Source organism: Camelus dromedarius, chromosome 19 (assembly GCF_036321535.1).
Source record: "Camelus dromedarius isolate mCamDro1 chromosome 19, mCamDro1.pat, whole genome shotgun sequence".
NCBI lineage: Eukaryota > Metazoa > Chordata > Mammalia > Artiodactyla > Camelidae > Camelus > Camelus dromedarius.
The window spans coordinates 23,323,331-23,345,874 of NC_087454.1; the positions used below are offsets into that span (position 1 = coordinate 23,323,331).

Sequence of the window (22,544 nt, forward strand, 5' to 3'; positions counted from 1 at the left end):
GTGCATACCTTAGAGTCCCATTCTTTAGTCTGTCCTCCTGGGCACACTGCTCTGATGCTATCCTCTGCTCCCCTGCCCCTGCCTCTTCCGTACCTCCATCTGCCTTCAGTCAGTCATAGATATTCATACCCACATAGACACAGAGAGAGAGACAGACAGTAGAGCATACTGCTTCAGAGCACATGCTCTGGAATCAGACTTCCTGGGTTTAGATCCGACTTAGCTCTTTTACTCCCACCTGTGTGACTTTGAGCAAGTTGTCTAACTTCTGTCTCTGATTTCCTTAACTATAAAATACTATAACAGTACATACCTCACAAGGTGGTTATGAGAATTCAGTGAGATGATATCTTAGAACAGAGCCTGCCAGCAAATGTTAACCATCATCTTCGTCAGTGATCTTTGGGAAGCTGTTTCTCCCTTCATCTTCCCACTTTATTGTCTACTTATGAATCAATAAAGGCTGGTTTTTGTTTTATTTAAATTTTGTAACAGGTAGTAAAGGGTGAATCCCCTTGGCAGGCTACTGGTAGAAAGGTTTCAAAGCAATTGTGTGTGCTCTCTGGTCCTGTCTCAAAGATAACTGCCTACAGATGATTTGGCCCTTTTAAAATGCCAACTCTCAGCCTCTAAGAGTTCTTCCCTTTTATGTGTACTTCTTTTCCTTCTATGAGCTTTAGATAGAAAATAGCATTTAAACTTTTTACTGAGGGATTCTTTTTTTAATATATGAGAATTCATGTCAAACTTCTTATTTTAGTAATACACCATTTCTTTTCTACTTGGCTCTTTTTCAGACAGATGTTCTCCTGGATCAGAAAACTCAAATTCCAAGGATTTGTATTTGTATTATACATAACTCTCTTCTTGTCAGTTGCCATCTGTGTGGCTGTAGCTTTGATTGCCTGACAAGGGGAGAGGAAAGTGTTTTCTATATTTTTCTTGCCTGAAGTGTACAAGTGCTTATATTCTAGCATATTGGTTCTTAGCCCTCATTGTGCATCAGAATACTCTGGGGAACCTTTAAAAACTCCAAATGCCTGGGTACCACCCCAGAGACTCAGCCTCAGTTGGTTGTGTGTCAGAGCACAGGCTTTGATGTATTCAAATCCTCCACTGAGTCTAGTGTGCACCTAATGTTGAGTACAACTAGAATCTAACCTGGTTGACTTTTAGTTTTAACCTTTCAGGCTGATTCTGGAAAGGTAGTTAGCAATTTTTCCTTTTTTTTTTTTTTTAAAGGTAGCAGTGAGATCAGAAAAATTAAGAATCTAGAACTATCCACTTGGGGACCTAAAAAAAACATTAGAAAACATCTAATCAAGCTCCCTGTTTTTATAGATGAGGAAGGTAAGAACCCAGAAAAGATGGATACAAGCCTACTATCTGTGACCCAGGTCACATTTCTTTCCAATATCTATATTGCCAATTCCTATTTCTGAATCTCCTTTTCTTAAAACCTCTGGAGTATGTGCTGGCCCCACACAGTCTTCCTTTGCCCAGAAAGGCGTGCAGCTACTGCTTATTTATGGTTAAAAATGCAGCTGCAGGCTCTATTTGAGTGGACAGTTTTCTCCCTTTTCTCCTGATTTATTATTCATCTTGCATTTGAAACTGGTGGTTTTAGCTTCAGATAAGAACTTTCTGTGGTCTGGCAAATGGTTTATGTATGTACTGTCCAATATGGTGATTGGTAGCTACCAGCCACATATGGCTATTGAGCACTTAAAATAAAAGTGGCCTGTGGAACTTAGAAACTGAATTAAAAATATTTTTGTGGTAAAGTGTATTAACATAAAATTTGCCATTTTTAACTTTGTTTTTTCATTGTGGTTAAATAAACATAACATGAAATTTACCATTTTAACCTTTTTAAAGTATACAGTCCAGTGGCACTATTACATTCATAAAATTTTGCAACCACTATCAGAGTATATCCCAAACATTTTCATCACCCTAAACAGAAACTGTACCCATTAAACAAAAACTCCTCATTCTTCCCTCCCACAGCCTCTGGTTATCTCTCTTCTACTTTCTGTCTCTATGAATTTGCTTATTCTTGTTAAGTAGGATAACACAATATTTGTGCTACTGTGTCTGGATTATTTCACTTAGCATGTTTTCAAGGTTCATCCATGTTGTAACATGTATCAGAACTTCATTCCTTTTTTGTGGCTGAATACTATTCCACTGTATGGGAAAACCACATTTTGTTTATAGATTCTCCTGTTCGTAGATACTGGGAGTGTTGTCCCACCATTTGACTATTGTGAATAGTGCTACAGTGAACACTAGCCTACAAGTATCTATTTTAACTTCTAGTGGGTATATATTTAGAAGTGGAATTGCTGGATCATATTATTATCTTTAACTTTTTGAGAAGCAGTCACTGTTTTGTTTAGCAGTTTCTCAAATTTTACATGCCCACCAGTGATACATGAGCAATTTCTTCACAGCTTCGGTAACACTTGTTCCTTTCTCTTCTCTTCTCTTCTCTTCTCTTCTCTTCTCTTCTCTTCTCTTCTCTTTTTCCTCCTTCCTTCCTCTGTCCATACTTTACCCATCTTTTAATTGGTTGTCTTTTTGTTGCTGAGTTTTAGGTGTTCTTTATATATTCTGGTTATTAAGCCTTTATCAGATATATGATTTGCAAAATATCTTCTCCCAATCAGTGGGCTCTCTGTTTCCTTTTTTGTTAATGTCCTTTGATACACAAAAGTTTTAATTTTGATGAAATTCTAGTTTATCTGTTTTTTTTTCTCTTGTTGTTCATGTTTTTGGTGTCATTTCTAAGAAAGTATTACCAAATTTAAGGTCATGAAAATTTATTGTATTTTCTACTAAGAGTTTTATGGATGTATCATTTATACTTAAGTCTTTGATCCATTTTGAGTTAATTTTTGTATGCGATATGAAATTAAGGGTCCAACTTAATGCTTTTGCATGTGGAAGTTAAGTTGTCCCAGCATCATTTATTGCAGAGACTGTCCTTTCCCCACTGAATGGATTTGGCACTCCTGTCAAAGATCAGTTCTATCCCATTGGTCTATATAGCTATCCCTATAGCAGTACCACACTGCTTTGATTATTGTAGCTTTATTTTAAGTTTTGAAATCAAGAAGTGTAAGTTCTTCAACTTTGTTCTCATTTTCAAGATTTTTTTTTTCTCTTTGGACTCCCTCGTAATTCCATGTGAATCTGAGGATGGGCTTTTCCATTTCTGCAAAGAAGGCTGTTGAAATTTTGATCAAGATTGCATTGAAGTTTTAGATTACTTTGGATAATATTGACATCTTAACAATATTAAGACTTCCTATCCATGAATATGAGACGTCTTTCCATTTATTTAGGTCTCCTTTAATTTCTCTTAGCAATATTTTATAATTTTAAATGGACAAGTTTTTCACCTCCTTGGTTAAATAACATCCTAGGTATTTTCGTAACATCTTTAAGATGCTATTTTAAATGGAATTGCTTTCTTAATTTCCTTTTTGGTTTGTTCATTGTTAGTGTGTAGAAACACAACTGATTTTTTGTTTGTTGACTTTATACCCTGCAACTTTGCTCAATTTGTTTATTAGCTCTAGTAGCTTTCTTGTGGATTCTTTGGTATTTTCTGTATGTAGGATCATGTCATCTGCAAATAGAGAAAGTCTTCCCAATTTAGATGCTTCTCTTTATTTATTTTTTCTTATCTAATTGCTCTGGTTAGAACTTCCAGCTCATTGCTGATTAGCAGCGGTGAAAGTGGGCAGCCTTGTCATGTGTTTGTCTGAATTTTAAATTTTATTACATATTCTTTAGATTTCATTTAAATTTAATCTCATGTGATTACTGGTATGGTATTAGACCATGCAGTTTTAATCTCTGCAACCTTCTTATTCTACCTTTGTCTTATTTTTTTGTGATTAGTCTTCCTGAGGGAATCTTTTGTTAACCAGTTGTTAACAATCCCTGGAGTTCCCCTGGAGATACACTCTTTTGTCTTAAAGCCAATTATATTTATTAAAGTTAGAAATTATTCTTGTTTGCAACTTTGCAAAAACCTTCCACATAGCTCAAAAATAGTACTTTTTTTTTTTTTTTTTTGAAGTAGACCCCTTCCTTATAAGTCTGGTTGACAGGGTGTGTGTATCAAGTGGACACATCAGAGAGAGCTTTACATTCGAAGAGAGTGAGGATACAGAATGTCTCTTCAGGTACAGTGCTAACTTATTTCAAAAACTGTTGGTTTTGAAAAGAATGAGCCAATTAGATAATGTTATTACTAACAATTAACAGTCTGCAGGCTAAGGAAGAGAGAAAATGAGCTTTGTAGCCCTGTTACACATCAAATACTGTTTTCTCCTCCAGAGTTCTCAGCCTTGGCTCACTGTTATTTTCCTTTTCTAGGTAATCAAATGAATTTCCTTCTTGTGTAAATTTTTTTCCTTTCATTTTAATAGCAATAGTACTCCTGAGATATTAACTAGAAGATCATGAGGCGCTTGCCATCAGCTTGTTGTCCTACTCCATAGGAATTTTCTTTGTGTATTAAATTTGCTCCTTAATTCTACTTTATCCATTTCTTCTTATTTTTAAAAATCAGTCATACTCCACACATTAAAAGCAAGTGTCCTAATAAATGTTGGAGAAGAAAAATATTTTATTAGATCGTTTGCCTTTTCTTCTCTAACTTGACAGTATATTTCCCCAGAAAAGGCTAGAAATCTCAGGATTGTCCACAAACCTAAAGTACCTTAAGAAATCTTTTTGTGTGTGACAGTGAAAATGACTGTTTTAATGAGCAAAAAGAGAAGGAAGTAGGCTGAGTCCCATTCTAGTCCATCCTGTCTGTCACCAGGAAGGTCTACTAACCCTCCACAGGTCAGTGTTCCAGCTTTGCCCCATGTGGGTTTTTTAAATTGAGAACTGCTGCACACAGGCAGCATTGGTCACAGGCAGGTTCTGCATATGGTTTTTTTGTCCATGTTCAGCCCTCCAGCCTGCAGGGGTTTTCTAGGAGTTGCCTAGAGCACTTAGAAGTGAATAGAATATCCCTCTTTCACTTTCCCTCTAAATACCCATTACCTTTAAGTTTTTTTCCTCATCTAACTCCTTCTGGCTACCTTTTTTTGTTACAAAAGACCTAATCTGTAGAGTAATCTTAGGCCTAAGTTGTTGTTTTAGGAAGAATCAGGAGATTTATGATTTTAATTTTGACATTGTGATCATTAAAACACATTTTTAGCTAACAGTAAAAATATATGCTATCTAGGAAAAAACAGGGTTAAACCTGTAAAGAACGATGGCTTGCTGTGGAAATAACTAATTGTCATAATGTGGTAAATTTTGCTTTGCTCTGCTTATATAGCTACTTGAAGCTCCTTCTGGCCTTAACTGCCTGGACAAATTGTAGTGGCCTTACAGTAGCTGGTATTATTGGAAGACTGACCTGTATTTCAATGGATTTGCCAGCTCTTGGAGAACCTATGGTGATTTCTTCTGAGGTTTGCATGCTTTGACTTCCTTCATGCAAGTGCTTTTAACTACTGAGTAGATTTTTATTTTGCATTGTGTGTTTACTAATCTCCTAAGTATTGGCTGTCATGCTGTACCAACTCTCTTTATCTATAGCCCTTACACACTCATTGCACTATTTTGTACACTCTTTATGGCGTAAATACTTCAAATGGAGTGTTTGCATATGAAATGAAACAACTTTTCTTGACTTCTCTTTTTGTATGTAGACTTTCCAATATAGTCATTCTAGATTTTTGAGGGCAAGGCGGAGGGGTGGAGCTGAGTTGAAAAGCACATATTACCGGAAGTCTTTTCAAATTAATCAGCATTTATTGAGCTACTCAGTGGAAGGTACTGGAGATAAGATGGTACCTGTCCTCCAAACCAGAATGATCATACTCAGTGGAAAGTGTTTTAGGAGTTACTTAAACAAGTGTCTACTCTCTGATCATAAAACAAGATGGAGTGATAAAAATACTATAATAGAGGTGTAAATAGATTATTGAGAAGAAGCAGAGAATAATTCAAACTCAAGATATCCAGGAAGACTTCATGAGAGAGTTCTTGTTTGAACAGAACATTGAGGAATAAAGAAGAAGAGAAAAGATTTGGTAGGAGGGGAGGATGGAGGGTATTCCTGTTTGTTGCTTGAATAAATAAGAAGTTGGAAGCTTAAAATTGTCTGCATTATCTGGTGTGAGTTGAAGGACTGAGTGCATTAAGGAATACTAGTCTGAGAGAGAGTCAGAAAAGAGACTTGATGCCAAATCAGGGAAGACCATGAATGTGAGGCTCAGGAACTGGTGCTTTATTCTTCAGGCCTGAGATTGTTTCATACTGGCTAAGGTGGGAGAAAGACATGGGGTACCCCAAATCATTGCTGTAGTGCCCACTGTGACCCGGGTGGGTAGCATACTTTTCGGGTATATTGGGGTAAAGTTGAGAAAGGCAGTTGAGAAACTCACAGCCCAGAGTCTTCTGTCTTCCTCAGAGGGAGTATAAAACTTGAGTCTCATTTTCAGCAGTCAGAAGTCTCTTCAAGAGTACCAATCTCAACAGCATTATTTCTAGAGATTAGATTTGATATATATATTGTCAAACTACATATTTGAGAATTTAAGTGGTCCAGTTTAAAACTTTTTTTTGACAACACCTTGAACTAAAATTGACATTTTAACCTCCAGGACACGTTGATTTTTGCCATTTGCAGATGACAAAATTCTCTACTATTGATTCAGAAGTAAGTTCTGTGAGTGGACTTGCTTTAGTTTATCCTTGTTTCCTGTAGAGCCTAAGTTGTTTGGGTCTAGGATGGGGTTCTGCAAACCTTTTCTTAAAGGGCCAGATAGTAAATCTTAGGCTTTGGGAACCATAAGATTTCTGTGGTGTAGGATGGAAGCGGCCACAGACAGCACGTAGACGAGTGGGCGTGGCTGTGTTCCAGTACAACTTTATCTTCAAAATGGGCGGCAGGTTGGGGTTTGCTGACTCCTGTCTAGAATTTTCTTCCATTTAAGCCAATTTCATCTGGGGCAAGATACTATTGCATAACTAATTCCTGTAACTAAGTCAACTATGGCTTCCAGAGGCCATTATTTTTAAGTTACACTGTCCTGCCTTCGTATGTATAATCATAAACAGAAATATGTTCTTCCATTCTCTCCCCTCTCTATCCTGCTGTACCTTCTCAAATATTTTGAGTGCCCACCATGTACCAGATGTTAGGCTAAACACTGAGGGTAAGTGGTGACCAGGCAGAGTGGCCTGTCTCCTCGTAGAGGTGACAGACAGTAAAGCAAACCAAGTAATTATAGATTGTGATGAGCACGGTGATGTTTTCCAGCATCGTGTGGCGATAGAGAACAGCAGGGAAGCCAAGCCGGAGGGCAGTGCTTCTGTAGAGTGTCGTGGGGAAGCCCTTCTGAGGAGGTGAAGTTTAAGCTGAGACCTGACATTGAGAAGGATCTGATCCTTCAGGAATCAGAAGATAGTCATCCTCTCCTCCTTTTCCCTCTGAATATCAATACAGACAAGGACAAACTATTCATATTTTCACAGAGAATATTGAAAGCTATTTGATAAGATTTTTTTCTCTTAGCTTTTTAGGCAAGTCTAAAAGCAGTAAGAACAAATTGAAAGTTTGTGTCTTCTGGTTAATACATGCACATATTTAATATACATAGAAGCGTTGACTACCACAATAAAGGTTTGGGCATCGTGGCCTGTTATTTAGAGCTTTGGGGATATGTGAGGTTTGTCAGTGCATTTATAAGGTTGAAGCCGCATGCAAACTGTGTTACTATGGAGCTCCTAAAGAATGTGCAGATGCAGTGGGTAGTGGGGCCCTCTGCTGGCTGGCTGTCGCTCACAGTTCTCTGCCTACATAGCCAGTTTAGATGGAGAGGTTTTCTGGAGGACATGCTCAAGTGGTTGGGCCCCGGGATCTTCGCAGACTCCTGTCATATTACAGGCTCCTAAGGTCAGGCATTAGGAGAACATTCACGGGTAGGCTTGTACATCCTTGGCTCCTGTGCTCTCTGCTTCTTTTCTTCTCTGTGGCCCTCTGCTGACCAGTGTTCTTTGCTTGACTGGCTACTGATGCTTTGGTGGATGGTGAGGAGGTAGGTGCGAGCTGAGCATATGGACTGTGTGAAGCTTTTGTGTTTTCACACGCTGTCTTTGGCAGCTAAGTACCCAGCTACAGTTGCTATACTTTACTGATAGGGGGTGTTGATAGATGCACAAAATGAATATAAGCCAGACATGTGTGTGGTAGCATTTTGAATCTTTGTACAGGAGGAGCATGTTCTACTTGAAGTGACCGTCCTGCAGAAGCCTTGACCTAGATGAATTCACCATTTTGGCTTGGTTTGGGGTTTTTAATTTTTGTTATTGGGGTACTTTTGTTTGTTTGTTTTGTTTGTTGTTGTTTTTCATTTTTATTTTGTCCCAACATTTTCCTTTATAGTCCACCATTAGATATTGATCAGTTGAAGCTCATTTTAAGACTCGTTGGAACCCCAGGGGCTGAGCTTTTGAAGAAAATCTCCTCAGAGTCTGTGAGTTAATGCTTTGATTGTAATTATCTGCCCTGTTGGGAGCCTCTGCCACTTGCCTTCCGTCAGTCTGTACTTTGGCCTGGGTATGTTTGTAAGCATGTGTGCCCTTTGTGTGCTGACCTCCAGGATGAAGTGTAAGAGTATGTGTGTGCGTGTGTGTGTGTTTACCTGCCTGCTCACATGCATGAGTGTGTTTTGTTTCCTCTCTATCTGGGTGTGTAATACTAGATCATGGAGCTTGTACTGGGTAATAGTATTCTAATAAATGAGATTTGAGATTCTAATTCATTCCAAGAGATTAATGGAAAATTTCTTGTCTCTATCCTCCAGCCCTGACTTCATCTTTCTCAAAGTTTCACATAAGCTCAAAGGCTCTTTTCACTTTTTGGTTAGTGTTTGTTCTCAGAGCATGAGCTTCACCATGTATAAGCTTTATCGCCAGAAGAATGAAATGTGCGTTGTTTGCACTCTAGTGCCCTTTCCAGAAGTTACTTGCCTTTTATTGTTTTAGAATAGACAGCTCACACATCCTGTGTAAGGTGTCTAGTCCTAGCAGGGGCCCCTCCTACCAGTCTCCAGACTATTGCAGGTAACAGCCCCACTCTCCTGATATCTCAGATCCAGGGGAGTGGGACTGTAAATCCCTGTAAAGCCATGGGAATGTGACTCTGGTTTACTCTGGTTCTTATTTCCTGCTGTTGGTCATTTTCTTGAGCCAGAGACCTGAGATCATAATAGCCCAGTCTTTCTCCCTTTTCCCTTCTGTCTGCTGCCAGGCAGTTGGATAAAAGGGAAAAGGAGCTCTGGAGCCAAGCTCCAGTTGTGCATTCCTGGATTCTCCTCCCAGCATTTCTGACTGAAGGGGTCCCTTTGCCCAGTAGCCAGAAGCAGGCTTGAGCAGGTGAGTTTGAACAGTTCATAATCTCTTTGACAAAATAAAGATTATTGTCATCTTGTTACATACTTTCCTTAAAAGCACCACAAAACCCAGTATACTTAGGAATTTCCACTCTGGCAGATGTAAGAAAATGTGCTGGCTCTATTTTGTTTTGTTTCTTTGCTTATTTAAGATGAGGAAGCAAAGGCACAGAAAGGCTGTGACTTGCCCGAGTCATGGACTGAGTCACTTGGCAGAGCTGAGCATAGATCCCAGATGTTCTGATAATATGGGGTAAACGTTAATCTGATGCGATCGCACACTGTTTGGAAAGTCATTGTCAGAGTTATTGACCACAATGTCAGCCTGAAGGAGTGTTTTCTTTTGCTTTATGAAATGCAGAAGCTGAGTTGGGGTGAATCAAGGAAGATGTGGGGTGATGCCTAGAGAATACAGCGCTTTTTTGTTTTAAATCCATTTGCTTAGAAAGATTGGTTGATAGAGAGGACATGGGGGCAAGATAGTGGGGCTGGGAAGGAGCTCAGTTTAGTAATGAATATAATGGATGGTGCTTATGAGACCAAGATAGAAACTCCATTCCCTGACTGGGATGGCTACTAGCAGCTCTTTCTCAGTCTTCTCACCCACCCTCAACCATCTGCCCTGTAGATATGTGTGTTAGTCACAAGAATTTCTAAAAGGAGAAGTACGGGTAAAAGGATAGTATTTACCTATCATTAATCCATCATTTATTTTTAAGAAAGAAACAACACTAACTGCCTGACCTTATAATAAAATGTCTATATCTTATGTGAAATAAGGCACATCACCTATTTCAACAGCTCTAGTATCGAGTTGGGCATAATAAAATTGAGTACCAGCATACAGAACTTACTCACATAACATTGTTTTGAGTATGGGAAAAAGAGTTTTATTTCCCCCCCTACATAGTTATGGCAAGTGCATAAAAGTAGTTTAAACAGTCAAAGGGGTAGACAAGATTGATTTCATGTTAGTGAAATACCAAATACCAGTTTATCTTGAAGCACATGATGTGTGGAACACATGATGTGTAAATAGCAAAGCCAGATGATTAAAATTGTTTAAAGCTTTTAAAAATTAAAACAAAAATTCATTAGTGAAAGAATGTAGTAAACAGAGGAAGCCAGTAGGCTTCGTTACTCCTGGGAAGTAGTGAAGAAGTGATGCCATTATTTATTGATTGATAGAAACTCAGTCAGTAAAAACAGTAGGACGTTCTGAGTAATAGATTGCAGTAATAGATGGACAGACTGAGAACAAGTTACCATGTGCCATGAGAAAGGGCATAAATGGGTCATGATGGATGGGTAAGGAGAGAGAACTTTTTTTTTCTTTAGGTTGGTTACTCAGTACCTATAGTAATCAGTGAAAGGACAAAAAAAAAAATCATATTAAGAAAGCAAAAGCCCTTTCACTGACCCACTCTTACATTCTTCTCTAGAAATATATTCTTCCTAACCTCCTGACAAGAAGGGGATATAGTAATCTATTTGACTGAAGGAGACAATAACAGAAAGTGTACCAGCCAAGGTATTGTTCACAGGAAAGAAGAGAGAGGTGGCAGGATTTTTAACATTTTAAAACCCAACTGGTATTCAGCTATTGCTGGTTTACTTGGTGACCCCTTTTTGTTCTCTCTCTGGGCATGCTAAGTACTGTTTGTTATGTAATTTACATAGAGGTAAATCTAAACTTTTTTGTGAGAATGTTAAAAAAAACTTTATACCACCTTTTGCATTTGCTGGGCTCTGTCTTTGGGCCCACGGAGCATGAAAGGCTGGGAGGAGCTCATGGTCCCTACCCTTTCCTCAGAGCCAGCCTTAAACATGTGTTTGTAGTAATCTGGCCTCTAGGAAATTTGCATTCAGGGGATGAGCTAAGTAGAAAGATTATTGTGGGGAGCCACAAACTAGTGGAACTGCTTGATTAGGGTACTTACTGAAGATGAATCTACAACTGAAGGAGGGATTAATAGGTAACAAGAAGGAGTATGAAAAGTTCTTGTGTTGAGGATTTTAAAAATCCAGTTACTTCTGCTTTAATAGGAACACGTAATAAACTAACAGCTCTTGTAATGTTTGAGAAGGGGGATGTGTTCAAATTGATGGGACAGCTATAAAAGAGGGGTTTGGAGTACAGCTTCCTTATATGCTTGTATATTTGGAAGACCTCATAGTTCTGCCCTTGTCAGATCTTGCAGGGTGTTTTGCCAGCTTCCTCCCACCTGTTGTTAAGTGGAGTCAGTCTGTTAACTCATTAAAGAGACTTGTGGTAGAAATCACTGTGGCATGCAATAATACAGTCAGCAGCCGGTGACTTCTATTTTGTCTTTGCCATTAGCGTCTAAGTTTCCCCCCATCTCCCCTTTCTTCACTTATCGTTGCGTGTTTGTGGCATGTATTTTAAATGTACTGCTACTAATGTCTTATCAACCCACACACCCACCTAGGTCTCACATTAGAAGGGGTGGTACTTTGGGGAATCACCAGAATCTGTGCTACAAAAATTTAACCTGTACCTTTGAATGAATATACTGGACATTTTATTTTGTCCACAGTTGAGTCAAAATTTCCTGAATTATCTCCATTTACCCCACAAACAAACAGATTTTGGCCATCAGTGCTTGAAAACAGTTCTCTGGCTGGCATCCTGGATCAAGGGGCAGTCTCTTTCCAGGGAGCCTAAAATATTTAATGTTAAAGATGATGCTAAAACCAAAGAAAATTTTTCCTCTCTGCATGGTCGTTTACTGGCTATATGCCTACTAACTTTCATGCCATTCTCAGAAGCATGCTTTAACATGTGGCCTTGGGCTCTGGCCTGGGGTGGGTGGGATGGGTGGGGAGTCGGGTTTTTGTTTGTTTGTTTTGGGGGTGGCTTTTTGGCCTCTTTAAAAACTTGAGTTGAAAGTTATATTTTGCACTGTGTGTTTAACAATGCCCTTGACTAGGCATCTAAAGATATTAACCAGCTTCAGCAGATTATGCGTCTGACGGGGACTCCCCCTGCTTATCTCATTAACAGGATGCCAAGCCATGAGGTGAGAACAAATAGACTGTACAGGGATATCTAACTGAGAAGGCCACATTCTCATTTTATTGTCACTGTATAACCAACACAGTTTTTAATGTCACCGAATGCTTGCATGTGCCTTGGGGGCTACTAAGGCAGTTACTGCCTATGTGCTATTACAAGACGTTGACATTTGGGATAAAATGTCATCCAATCCTGTGGATTGAGAGTTTAATTTATAGGCTTGTACATAGGAAATGATGTTACTTTTATATGTGAGCTTTATGAATTTAGTGCTCAAGAGGAGTTTCGTGTTTTCCTAAGGTTCTATGCCTGCAGTTAGGGTATGCTACCGTCGAATCACCTTTGGCTGGACTTGGATTAGCTGATGGCCTTTATCTTGCTTTACTATTCAGCCATTTTTTTTAATGACCAAAGAGGAGTCTTCATTTAAAAAAAAAAAAACTATTAAAATATCCAAAGCTATTAGTACTGTATTTAAAATACACAAATAATATAAGAGACATAAGAACACTTAGGTAAGGTTAGGTGCCTTCTTTACCAGTGATTAACTACTTAATCTAACTCTAGTTTTATCATCAGAGATGATTGGGGCACTTCTTTTTAAGGTGCCCTTAATCTTTTTGGGAATCAGGTTGGCAACACAGAGGCCCTTCCCAGCAGCTTTGTTTCTATGTCAGCTGTATTCAGCTAGTCTTTTTATTTACCTTATTAGAGGGATGACTGTTCTCTGCATGAGACAGGTCTCTCTTACCTCTGTTTTCCTTTCATTCTCTTATCTATGTTCTCAAATAAGGGATTACAGCCATACTGATACTCAATTCCTAGAGCTTTCTTTTCAGATCAGAAATTTATATAAAAATTTATATAAATTTATATTACATACACTTATGAATTTATATAAATAAAGGACAAAGAAGGTAAAGTTGCCCTAGCAGCCATAACTTTTCCTAACCTTGTATGTGTGTATATATACATACATACATACATATACACACATGCATATCTTTACCATCGAGCTGTATTAAAAACAGGAATTTTAAAGAGGTAGTTAAGATAGATTCAAAGAAGTTTTATCTCAACTACTCAGATGGACTGATAGTGGGGTTTATTCTTTGAAACAGGGAAGGTCACATAGACATGGTTTAATACCTAATATCTGAAGCATGCATGTATGAGTTACATTTGTGTTTATACAATTATTCTCAAGACCATTTTTTGTTTTTGCCTTGGTTAGAGTTATCAGTCCTTGAAAGTGTTTAGCACTGTAAGTTCCTTAGAATGAAGTTCAGAAATAATCAAGTTGAAACATCCTTAGAAAATGAGAGCAGGCTTCCCTTTCTAAAGGCAACAGTAATAGAAGCTAGATAGCGGCTTGATCTCGCTCTGAACCGAGTACTGTCCTAAGGAGGTATTGGTTTGTTTCTCTAATCCTCACTCCAGCCCTGTAGATAGATAAAGCCCTTTTTTCAGATGAAAAACTCAAGACTTAAAATAAGTAACTTACCCAAAGTGATAGAGTCAAGATTCAAACTCAAGCCTGTCCCACCCCAGGGATCCAACTTATAAAAACTATTTTGGCAGTATAAATGTTTTTTGTTTCAAAATTTTAGTTGGAAACTCTTTGATGATTTTTATCTACCTGAATATCACAATAACCAGATGATATAGGCAAGCCAAATACTAAGATCTAATACTAATACTTTACCAGTTAGGTCATTGATATGCTAGTTAAGACTTGCCCAAGAAGATGTAGCTTATAAGTGATAGGGGAAGGATTTCTGTCTAGGCCATGTAACTTATAATCCACTCTTCTTAATTACTCTTATTAAGTTAGTTTAGTATTTTTAAAAATGTGTTCGAACCTCTCAGAATAATATACTAAGCTTATGTTTACTTTCTTGTTACCAAGAGCATTTTGTTAGCAAGGTTTAATACTGATATCCTTTTGATACACTAAGAACACCTACTGAGATTAGCACCATAAAAAGATTGTTGGTCCTAGACTTTGTTTAGGAACACCAGTCCCTATGCCAATTTCAGCTTTTTTAGGAAGGCTGTCTCAGAAAGGGCTACTCCTTAGATATCTTGGCCTCATTTTTTTAAACTTCTGATCCTATGACTAGAATGCCAATGAAAGGGAACTTAATTGGTTTGCATTCTCATTCACTTGAGATGTAACTGTGAGAGAAGAACGGCAGGGGTAAGTAATGGTGATGATCAGAAATGAGGCAGTTAGGATGGCAGTCAGAGAGGAGTCTTTAATGAATATCAGACATTCATAGACACTGAAGCTGCAGGACTCTGTCAGTTAACACTTGCTCCTGGACAGGACCAAGACTCTTTGACAGCAGTAATATTATTGAAAAGAGCCATTTTGAAAACCCTTTGTTTTGTAGGCAAGAAACTACATTCAATCATTGACTCAGATGCCGAAGATGAACTTTGCAAATGTATTTATTGGTGCCAATCCCTTGGGTAAGTTGACCATATCCTCATCTCAGTGGGTATTGAATTGGTTATGACATAAACTAGGGATTTGAGGAAGTTTTTCCCTTATTTAGTCCCTATATTTTATCCCTAAATATAGTGCCATTAATTAAATGTTGGAAGGTAGTAAGTAATGCCATTTAATATCCATGTTCATTAATCTCATGACCTACTTATGTATTTCTATGATCACAGAATTTGATAGGGACATAGGCTGGTACAGGGGAGAAAGTAATGGGAATGTTGGAGAAATGATTGAGGGGCACAGGAAGAAAGAGGTGCAGAGGAAAGCCTGTGACTCATTCACTCGTACCTTGTCCCAGCTGAGGGTGAAAACCACTGAAGCACAGGTGGGTATTCAGTGGACCCACCGGGGCACTCCCTGCAGTGCGCTTCCCAGTGCCCAGGTCCTGTCATCCTCATGTACTTCTCCCTCTGCTTCTTCTCCTTGGGCCCTTCAGAGACTTAGCCATCCTCTCTTCTTTGTGGAGCTAATTTGGCAGGTCAGACTTTAAGGATGGCTCCATATTCCTTCCCCCACCATCACTTCCAGGGTCTTTGGCAAAGGGACGTGACAGTGGCAGCTTCGGTGGTGTATTGCCTGGGCTAAAAAAGGAGTTGCTTTATCCCTTAAAACTGGGGGCTGATGTGTACTTCATTTGGTCCCCCAAAAGTGGCATTGCCTGAGGCTCTAATTCCCTGACTCTAGGAGAACACAAGGGACAGTGCTATTTCATGGGAGACAGAAAAATCAGAACAGGACCTCCCTGTGATGGGGAGGGGAACAGCACTATGGTAATGGTACCATCAACCTTCTCACTTTTTTGAAGGTTGTATCTTAGTGGTATGTTTTTAAATCCCAGTTTGGATCATCCCTCTACTGAAGGGTCCCAGCAGCTGTGCTCCAGGTTTAGTTTTATCCTCCTGAGAGCTGACAGCCATGACAGCCTCTTCAGAAGTTGGAGTGAGGGCCAAGTGGCTTTACCTTTTTGAGTACTTCATCCATAGTGATTGCTGAGAGCGGTTTCAGTGTTACTGTGATAATTCTTACAATGGCAGAGATGCTCACACTCACGTTCTTTGAAGTGTAGGGCATTTATGTATGAGTCCATGCTGGCCTTGGAGGTGGAGAGTATGTCAGATCTCAGCTGGGTCACTCTCACATCTAAGAATAAATCCACAAACTCATCAGAGGAGTACAGAATTCTACTGGGGTTGGTTTAGGTTCGCATCTGCCCTGATATGTTCTCATTGATTTTGTGTGATGTATTTGTGCCGTATTATCTAGTTCAGGGGTCTGTGAGAAGCATTCTTTGCATCGTAGGTACTATAGGATGTTGGGAAATTAGGTTGTATGCTGGTAGCTTTCTTGTCTGTCATTCTGTTATGAATTTTTTTATCATATCAGCTCATGTTTTAGACATGGCAGTGCTCACTGTCTGACTTCCTGATAGCCAACTCAGAGAGATTTGTTCATACATTTTTCTGGGGAAGGGGAAATATGTGTGTGTCCCAGCAGCTGATTTAGGTCACATCCATCCTGATAGATGTCCCCCTTCTTTGGAATTATGACCTGTAAACATTCAAAAGAACTGGATACCACTTGGCAATATAGGCTGCGAGTGAGCTGAAGGAGGTTTTGGGCTATCTGCTGCTCAGCACGGCAGTTCTCAGAATTTAAACAGGCCTGACAGTGATGTACAAAGAGTCACTTCTTGCAGGCAGAACACAGTGTTACTGACCAAGAACTTGTGCCCAGCATATTAACTGAGCAGGAATGCACCAACGATGTAAATACTGATGGCTCTGTTTTGTCCGTCACTCACTTCATGTTTCACCATTGTTCTTAAGATATGAAATAAAACTTAAATTGCCCTTTGATGTTGTGTATTTGTATCTGTCAGGATCTTAGAGGAATCTTTTTCTTACCCTGATCTTATTTTTTAATCAAGGTATTGGATATAAGGACATGGTCCTTTTTACCCTGGGGATGGCAAAGACCCATCATATGATCCAAACAACACCTGATAAGGTTATTTTTTCATGAAGAGAAGAATGTACATCTAGGCGATTTTCCCAGTGCTTTAAAGTGTAAACTTACGTACTTGACTTGACACATAAATATTCACTTTGTTTCTGTATCTCTCTGAAACCTACATCTCTCCTTTGGATTACTCTGGATTTCAGGCTGCAGGACAAGGGTCTCTTACAGCCTGCAGTGTATGCAGCATAGATCTTTTCAGGAAACAGTCTTCCCCTTCACCACCCATCCCTGCCCTCTTCCACTTTTAAGGAACTGTTTGTAAAGCCTCAGATGCCTTTGTTTCAGCAAAGTGATAACTGTGGTCATGGCAGTATTTGTCTTCCCAAAGTGCCACCATTCTGAAACTCAGAGCATTTATAAGATAGAATTAGAAAAAACACTATTTTGTGACCCCTAATGAAGTACTTGCTAGGAAGGAAAGCCAGTGGATGGTAAAAGCCATAAGTGAAAGAAACTGATACTCACCATAGTGCTGAAGTCTCCCACAGGCTACTTGTTTGGGATAAAAAAGAAACATCTTAACCCAGTGGTCAAATTCAGTATCATTATTAATGGGACAGATGGCCTTAATTTGCCATAAAGTACACAGCATCACCTGTGAAATATTCTTGCCAAAATTTTTAGATCCAACATGGTTTACAGAAGATACATGGGATAGAGGAAAACAAGGGCAGAGATAACACAATAGCACAGAGAAACAATCAGACAAATCCCTAATGATGAGTGTTTTCAAGACCACTGGAGGGTCTTTTCAGGTTAAAGTTAGGGGAAAATAGCATCCAGAGGTTGGGGGGTTATTCTAGAATTAAGAGATACTAAGGAAACTCAGTCAGATGTTGTGCATAGCCCTTGATTGGATCCTGGGTTGACCAAACTAGGTATAAAAGACAACTTTGGGACAATCGGTGAAATGTTAACATGAACTGGATTTTAGATGATTTTTGGGAATTACATACTTGTCAGATATAGTAGTAGTTTTATGATTGTATAGGAAGCTGCCTTTATGCTGAAATATTTAGCAGTAAAGTGTCATGTCTGTAATTTTAATTATAGACAGCAAAAAATATATACATAAATATAGAAGATTAACTATTGGATATGGATGGTAGGCATATGCATATTCACTGTCCTATTGTTCTGTATACTGACATTTTTCATTCTTTTATGCAGATACCATGTCTCACCCACACACCCATATAAAACCCTCAGTTCATTATTTGAAGATCCATTTGATGAATATTTATTTGCCTTATGTTAGTCAGTAAACAGTGAAGGGGGACAAAAAGGTAAAAAACAACAACGAAAAAACTCAGCTCTACTTTCTCTTCTAGATCGTTTTACTTACGAGCTTTCGTTTTGACAGTTTGACTGCAGTGGTAGCAGTTTGACACTGACATTCCACAAAAGCTTGTTCAAACACAATCTCAGTTATCTTTAAAAATTCTTCTTTAGTAATGTATTCTTAAAAAATACAAAATCAATCCATCCATCCATCCATCCATCCATGCATACACACACACAGGCTTGCACGTACACACACACGTATACGTGTAAAAGAGGAAAGGAGTAACGTATCCTAGCGCACATGCTCTGGTGGAGAGTTCTTTGGGTATGAAGGGTCAAATCTGTGTGTTTGCTGTTAGTACGGCCTAAATTTTTGGTAACATGTTAAAAACTCTTCTTTTTCCTTCCAACTTGTGGTGCTGATAGCTGTCGACTTGCTGGAGAAGATGCTCGTATTGGACTCAGATAAGAGGATTACCGCAGCCCAAGCCCTGGCACATGCCTACTTTGCTCAGTACCACGATCCTGACGATGAACCCGTGGCTGATCCTTATGATCAGTCTTTTGAAAGCAGGGACCTCCTTATAGATGAGTGGAAAAGTAAGTCATAAGGGCAGAATTAACATCTAGCTTGAGAACTTAGATTTTAAAATCTTCCCTGAGTGAGCCACTAACCAGAAGCCGTGGGGGGAAAAAATTAAAACTTGTAATTAGGGTCTCTAATGCAGAATGAATATGTTCATCTGATGAAAACTGTCTGTTGTAGATGATGACACTCTGGACCTTTGAGATGCTTCTGTCTGGTCTGATTTAGTGCATAGCCCCTCATGCCTGCATAGAGCTTTGAGGTTCGCAGAATCTTTGCATTTACTTCATCTGTCTGAGATAAGTAGGGAATAGGGTATCTTTACAGTTTTATAATTGATAGAACTGGGGCAAAGGGAGTTTGTATCTTACCTATTTTTCCTTCAGACCTAGTTAAGGACACAGCCAGAAATGGAACTCAGGCCCAATCTTATATTCTTTCCATAAAATGCAAATTTAGAATTCCAGTTAAATCCCCAAAACCAGGATTATCTGTTGCTATAATGCATGGGAATGCTGTTTCTCTTGAGCATCTTCTCCAGAGAGCTTGTAGAGGAGGCCCTGAGTGATGAAAGAAATAAGAAAAAATGGTTCTTTTATATGTATCCATGGAGATACCGGGGATTCAACCCAGGACCACGTGTATGCTAAGCATGCTCTACCATTGAGCTGTACCTCCCCTCTTACATGTATCCTTGAACATCTCTGTAATCACATGTTTCATTAGGGCATCATCACATACAAGCAATGAGGCAGTTATTTGAAGTAGCCCCTCGAACCACTAGCCCAGACAGGGAGGAAGGATCTTGAGCTTAGAAGTTAGGGTGCTTGCCAGCAAAGTGTATAAATGCTCACATCCTGCTTCTCCTTCCCAATTTCTAGGCCTGACCTATGATGAAGTCATCAGCTTTGTGCCGCCACCCCTTGACCAAGAAGAGATGGAGTCTTGAGTATCTGGTTTCTGTTCTGTTGATCCCACTTCACTGTGAGGGGAAGGCCTTTTCATGGGAACTCTCCAAATATCATTCAAGTGCCCAAGTGCCTCTTGTTGCAAAGATTTCCTCCGTGGTGGAAGGGGTGTGTGTGTGTGTGGATGCGTGTGTGTTCTTGTGTGTTCGTGTGTGTGTCTGACTTTGCAGGCGGGCAGGAGAACATGAGCGGACTGTGATCACGGTGACCGTACTTGGAGTCACAGGTCTCTGTGTGGCAGTCTGTGCTTGCTCTTTGTGTGAGTCGGCTGGGCAGGCAGGAGCTGCCATCGTGTTAGGGTTTGTTAAATGCAAAGTAAAAGCTATTAAACATCCCAGACCCCAGTCATGCTTTGGCCGTTTTGGCCTCTCCTGTGGCCCCACCTTGAAGGTGGGGGTTAGTCTTGACCACATCCCTGAGTGGCACAGGGAGAAGGCTCACCCATTCTGGCTGCTTCACATCTGAAGCCGTCCCTCAGTGACGCATCAGCCAAAAAGGACCAACTGGCTTCTGTGCACTAGTCCATGATGAACCTGCTAAGCGTGACTCTCAGAACTCAACAGGTGTACCTGAAACTATAAATATGTTTGTGCCTTAAAAGAGAGAAGAAGGTGTGGTTAGTTAGGAGGGTACAGCAGATGAAGTTCTGAGGCAGGCAAGTTGTCAGTTGTCGGACGGCCACTTGTGAAGCCGAAGTCACCAGCGAGCCTTCGGAGGCACCGTGTGTGCATGTCTGAGCATGCGTATATGTACTTCTCTCTCTTCCTCACGCCCCGACCCCCAGGTGTCATTGCCATTTCTCTGCTCACCCACTTCAGTGCAGAGGTTCCTTCAGTATTGGCATAGTCGGAGGCTGGTTCTTGCTGTCTGTGTACTTCCTGTGTGTTCTTTATTCTCAGCAGAATGAGGATGTGTTTTGCACGTCTTGCTATTTGAGCATGCACAGCTGCTTGTCCTGTTTCCTTCGGGAGGCCCTGGTGCCAGGCGAGTTTGCCAGTGGAGACTTCGTGGGTAGTTCAGGACCCATGTCACCTCGGCAGATGTTGTGGGCAGGTGATGCCACCCTCTCTTCAGCCCCCAGTGCTATTTTGTGTTGAACACAATTGATATTCAAGGTGCTTTTGATGTGAAAACTATGAAGAAATTAAACAGATGGATGTATAGCATTTTCATTCTTGCCATCTGGTTTTCAACAAACTATTTTGGGGGAGCCGTCAACCGGAAAAGATCAGGGTTTTTCCCAGGAATATCTCAGACTTTGGAAAACAAGTTCTCGTCACGTCCAATAACCAATGCTAAGAAATGCTGAAAATCAAAGTGAAAAATAAAAAGCTCATGAGGCCAGAAACTCCTTTTGCCATCTTTGTCTAAATATAGTTATTAAAAAGAAAAAAGAAGAAGAAGTAATGAGGTATTTTTTTCCACCCTTTGGAAAAGGGTCTTCTTGGCAGCTTAACATTGACTTCTTGGTCTTGGTTTGGGGAGAAATAAATTTTATTTCAGAATTTTGTATAATGCAGGAATCGTATGAGAATGTGATTCTTTTTGATGGGGAGAAAGGGCAAGTTATTTTAATATTTTGTATTTTCAACTTTATAAAGATGAAATATCCTCAGGGGTGGAGAAGAGTTGTTTTCATAATTTTCTGAATTTCAGGCATCTTGTGCTACATAAGGGCCCATATGGTTAAACCTTTTGTGAAATAAGAAAGCATAGAGCCACGTCCAGTGTTGGCTGTGTGTCCAAGTCTTGTATTTGGGCCAAGGTGTTTCCATTTCTCTGTCACAGTGCAGTGATATGTGCACTCCAGAGGGACAGGGTAGGACCCCCAAGTCAACTGGAGCGAGAAGGAAGGAGGCAGCTGATGGTGATCACACATCACCCAAGATTTGCCCCCTCTTTAAAGGAAACTGAACACAAAGGCCTCATCTCCTTTATATGCAGTTCACATCCTCATAATCCACAGCAAGATGAATTTGATCAGCCATGTTTTGTTGTAAATGCTAGTGTGATTTCCTACAGAAATATTGCTCTGAATATTTTTTTCATAAAGGTCTTCTTTGCACATGAGACCATATACGTGTTAGGAGGCCTAATGCTCCAGGAGCCCGGACTCAGCTGGAGCCTGTGGAAGAGCTTCCTGGTTTCTGACCATAATGCTCCCATTTCCTGATTTCTCTGAACAGAAAACGAGAGAGAGAATGAGGGAAAATGCTATTTTATTTGTATTCATGAACTTGGCTGTAATCAGTTATGCCATATAGGATGTCATACAATACCACTGGGTAAAATAAAGCCTATTTTTCAAAGTATTGAGTTTCTCAAATTTGTTATATTTTTCTCTTTATTGTTTTTATCTACTGCACAATATGGCATTATACTAATGGTCTTTGGGCTGTGGCCTGGCATACATTTCTGACAGATCTTAATATTACTCCTAAAATTTGGAAAACATTTGTAGAGCCCCTTAGTTGTACACTTTATGGTGGGGCAGAAATAGTTTGCCAACCCCTGGCCTCAGATTTCAATTTACTCATCTGAAAAATGAAGTTTGTTTAAATATATGTGCGTCCTTTTCAGCTTTGACATTCTAAGACTATGTGTAGAAAGTTAGACTTTTATGTTAAAATTGTGGAGACAAGGTTGGATTGTGTATGTG

The 22,544-nt window shown here is 39.6% G+C and overlaps 1 protein-coding gene across 2 annotated transcripts in view; it reads left to right on the forward strand.

Annotated features, from left to right (window-relative positions):
* Nucleotides 1-22,197, forward strand: part of MAPK14 (mitogen-activated protein kinase 14) — a 62,020-nt gene extending 39,823 nt beyond the window's left edge. The window contains exons 9-12 of one of the 2 annotated variants that reach the window (XM_031434843.2): nt 12,441-12,520; nt 14,913-14,991; nt 18,758-18,931; nt 19,799-22,197. In XM_031434843.2, the coding sequence (XP_031290703.1) occupies nt 12,441-12,520; nt 14,913-14,991; nt 18,758-18,931; nt 19,799-19,866 (401 nt within the window). In that variant the 3' untranslated portion in view covers nt 19,867-22,197. Of the gene's footprint in view, nt 1-8,481; nt 8,562-12,440; nt 12,521-14,912; nt 14,992-18,757; nt 18,932-19,798 lie in introns of both variants that reach the window. The other variant, XM_010994485.3, reaches the window with a different exon arrangement.
* The last annotated feature ends 347 nt before the right edge of the window (nt 22,198-22,544 follow it).